A 3,538-nucleotide genomic window follows, 5' to 3' on the forward strand; every position below is an offset into this window, starting at 1 on the left:
GAGCACACTGATTGTTGTTCTGCTAGATGTGAAGGTCAACGCGGTCATATTGCGGCTTTGTGCCGCAACACACAGCTTTAGGGTACCGCCAGAGTGCAAGCGACATGCGACGCGACGCGACATTTCTTGCAGAAGTTATACGCGCAGCCCTTTTTCGCCCGAAGCAGGACTGTGCATTTAGCAACATGAGAGCGAAGTCGTGTCGCGTCGCTATCGCGTTTACTCTGTACGGGGCCTTAGCCATAACCTTCTGAACAAGCGAGAAACTTTCAACGAACTAACTTGGGATACTAGCGACTAGAGAAAAATAGAGATTTTGTAATGAGATAATAAATTTCAACTTAATTGGCTTTTCCCATTCAAAGCATTTAATCTTTATTTAGACTATGTGTCAGATGAAGTAAAGCAATAAATAAATAAATTACCGATTAGTCAACGATTTTTAGGTAAAGGAATGAAAAACGTTTGGTTTGCTTAACTTTTTTATTCGACTGTCAAGGGGAGCTTATTCTCATATCGTTTATATAAAAATACTTTTTTTATCAAATGAGGAAAGATATACTACACTATAACTATAAAATACATCAGTTGTGTATGATAAAACAAAATCACTTTTTTTCCGTCCATGAATGTCCGCTCTTAATCTGAATCCGTATCGGACTCGGATAGACATAGATCCTTCGCCAGCTGATTCTCAATAGCCATACCGGCATGGCTTACGATCGCTGACCAGCTTTGGTCTTTCATAGGAGAACTTTTTGCATCAGACGAGCTACTATCGGAACTGCTATCGGAGTCAGAGCTACTATCGGAGTCAGAGCTACTCTCGCTGTCACTGTCATCACTCGATTCCGACGAACTTATTGTACCTGTGACGAAAGTATTCCGCTGCGCAGAAGCTTGTACCATGGGTAAATTAACTGCTACGGCAGGCTCTGCATGGTTTTTGTGTGATTTGTGTCTCTTGTTTCCGTGGCGTATGGCTGTGGTCGAGCTGCTGTGCATTTGCGCCTGTGCCGTTGAGACTGACGACGAATCCTTATTCGGAATACTCGGCAATGTCTGTTGACGATTATAGGCACTCCAGGCCGGGGCCTTCGAACTCTTGTTTGGGTGTTGCTGCATTTGAGTTTGTCTCGGTGGTACAGACAAAGATGGCACAGTCATAGAATCATTTCCGTCATTTATATCAATATCTGGAACACTCGGCAATGACTGTTGAGCATTGCTAGTCCCGAACGAGGCCTGTGGACTCTTGTTGGGATGGTAGGAGGGCGAGTTTGGCAATGGCGAAAGCATTGGAATGAGATTGGCGGGACTGTTCTTGCGTGAACCTGTTGTGAGCTTAGTTTTGGAACTTCGCCGCGAAGTAGGATTCCCGATCGGGTCGTGTGAACTCTTATTAGGGTGGCAGGAAGAAGAGTTTAGCAGCGGTGAATGTTTTGTACCGAGATTCTTGGGACTGTTCTTGCGTGAATCTGTTGTGACCTTAGTCCTGGAGCTTCGCTGCGAAGTAAAATGCCCGACCGGGGCCTGTGAACTCTCGCTGTCACTGTCATCACTCGATTCCGACAAACTTATAGCTTGTACCATGGGTAAATTAACTGCTACGGCAGGCTCTGCATGGTTGTTATTTGATTTGCGTCTCTTGTTTCCGTGGCGTATGGCTGTGGTCGAGCTGCTGTGCATTTGCGCCTGTGCCGTTGGGACTGACAAAGAATCCTTATGCGGAATACTCGGCAATGTCTGTTGAGGACTATAGGCACTCCAGGCTGGGGCCTCCGAACTCTTGTTTGGGTATTGCTGCATTTGAGTTTGTCTCGTTGGAACAGACAAAGATGGCACAGTCATAGAATCATTTCCGTCATTTATATCGATAGCTGGAACACTTGGCAATGACTGTTGAGCATTGCTAGTCCCGAACGAGGCCTGTGGACTCTTGTTGGGATGGTAGGAGGGCGAGTTTGGTAACGGTGAAAGCATTGGAATGATATTGACGGGACTGTTCTTGCGTGAACCTGTTGTGACTTTAGTTTTGTAACTTCGCCGCGATGTAGGATTCCCGACCGGATCGTGTGAACTCTTATTATGATAGCAGGAAGAAGAGTTTGGCAGCGGTGACTGTTTTGTCCCAAGTTTCGTGGGACTGTTCTTGCGTAAATCTGTTGTGACCTTAGTCTTGGAGCTTCGCCGCGAAGTAAAATTTTTCATCTTCGTCGAAGATGGTAGCACTGGGGGCTGAGCGACTTTGCATTCAGTTCTAATCTTTTTGACTTGCACATTGCTGCACAGCCTTTCGAGTGTAATTTCCCCCGTAACATGGTCGATAATAAGCACACAATCCTTCATGCTGTAATCTCGTTGGTTTCCCTTGAACACCGTGTTGGAAACTCCGGAACTATCTGTATGTGGCACGGTAACTGTTACTTCTTTGTTGGTTCCAACTTCTAGCGTTGCTGGCTTGTTGGTGTCCACACTGGCTGGTTTGAAGTCATACTTTAAAGTATGATACGCGGTCTGAGCAGATGGATTGGTAAACGTGACTCCCAATTTCAACTCGCGGATCTCCGGTCCCAAGCTTAAGCGGCAGGCCATTTTCTAACTTCTTGAAATAGTACACCAATTATTTAAACTAAACGACTGGCAATTTTGCTATACTGCGATTACTGGTTTCAAAACTTAAAATTTTAAGGCTTTAATGCGTGAAGCACAACCGAATACTAAATTCACCGAACAGCAATTCTAGAATATATATACAACTGGAGATGTAATTACCTACGAATGATCCAGATAGTAAACAGTAACAGAAGTAAACTACCTTCACATGAGGTAGCTAGTAACCTGCTTACCTACCGTAAAAGTACCTAATTCCGATCACCTAAGGCATGATTCATCTTTGAATCTTCACTAAAAAATAAAGCTTTGACATTTATTTACATGGTATGTGTATGGTTATTACTTTCAATTATGTTTCATGGAAAAATATTAAATTACCTAAATTATTTACCGAAAGTTAAAAAAATGCATCGAAGTAAGATGTATCAGTGCACCTCATCATCATCAATCAATTTTAAGGGGTGAATCTAATTCCGATCTCGTCATGATAAGCTGTTAAAGTATAAAACTATAGTCAACTTGTACCAAATGGATCGGAAATGTTTTGCGTTTATATTTTCTGAAGACAATCCCCTTACCAGTCATATTCTGCTTACGTTAATGATCATTAGATTAATATTCATAAAATTTGTGTACCCGAGAGCTCGACAAGCGGACTATAAAATTTTACCCTTCTTTTATCTTCGTTCAATTGTTAATTAAAATTAGGTCAAATTTGACGTTGTCGTAAAGTTTTGATCAAAAATAATAGTAAAAATCAAATCAGAAAGGTTGTGTTCGAGAGATGACCGCGTAGTTGGCGTAGAACTACGTTAGGCTGGTTTTCGCGAAGAAACCTCGAATATTAAAGAAAACTTTTTACACCATGTTGGTATATATGTAGCATAAATTATTATTTCTTATTGTTTTTTTGACGATTCTA

At 42.2% G+C, this 3,538-nt stretch overlaps 1 protein-coding gene across 1 annotated transcript; it reads right to left on the bottom strand.

The window, feature by feature from the left end:
- Window positions 1-639: 639 nt before the first annotated feature.
- Window positions 640-2,595, bottom strand: LOC128735470 (ell-associated factor Eaf-like). The gene is made up of 2 exons (XM_053829952.1): window positions 2,233-2,595; window positions 640-2,082 (listed from the first exon to the last, which is right to left on the bottom strand). The coding sequence occupies exons 1-2, from the start codon at window positions 2,593-2,595 to the stop codon at window positions 640-642; spliced, it is 1,806 nt and encodes a 601-aa protein (XP_053685927.1).
- Window positions 2,596-3,538: the final 943 nt, after the last annotated feature.

This window comes from Sabethes cyaneus, chromosome 2 (assembly GCF_943734655.1).
Source record: "Sabethes cyaneus chromosome 2, idSabCyanKW18_F2, whole genome shotgun sequence".
Lineage (NCBI taxonomy): Eukaryota > Metazoa > Arthropoda > Insecta > Diptera > Culicidae > Sabethes > Sabethes cyaneus.

Coding starts and splice junctions, on each gene's coding strand:
- LOC128735470 (XM_053829952.1), bottom strand. CDS start 2,595: ATGGCCTGCCGCTTAAGCTTGGGACCGGAGATCCGCGAGTTGAAATTG. Junction 2,083..2,232: donor GCAAAGTCGCTCAGCCCCCA/GTGCTACCATCT, acceptor TATCATAATAAG/AGTTCACACGATCCGGTCGG.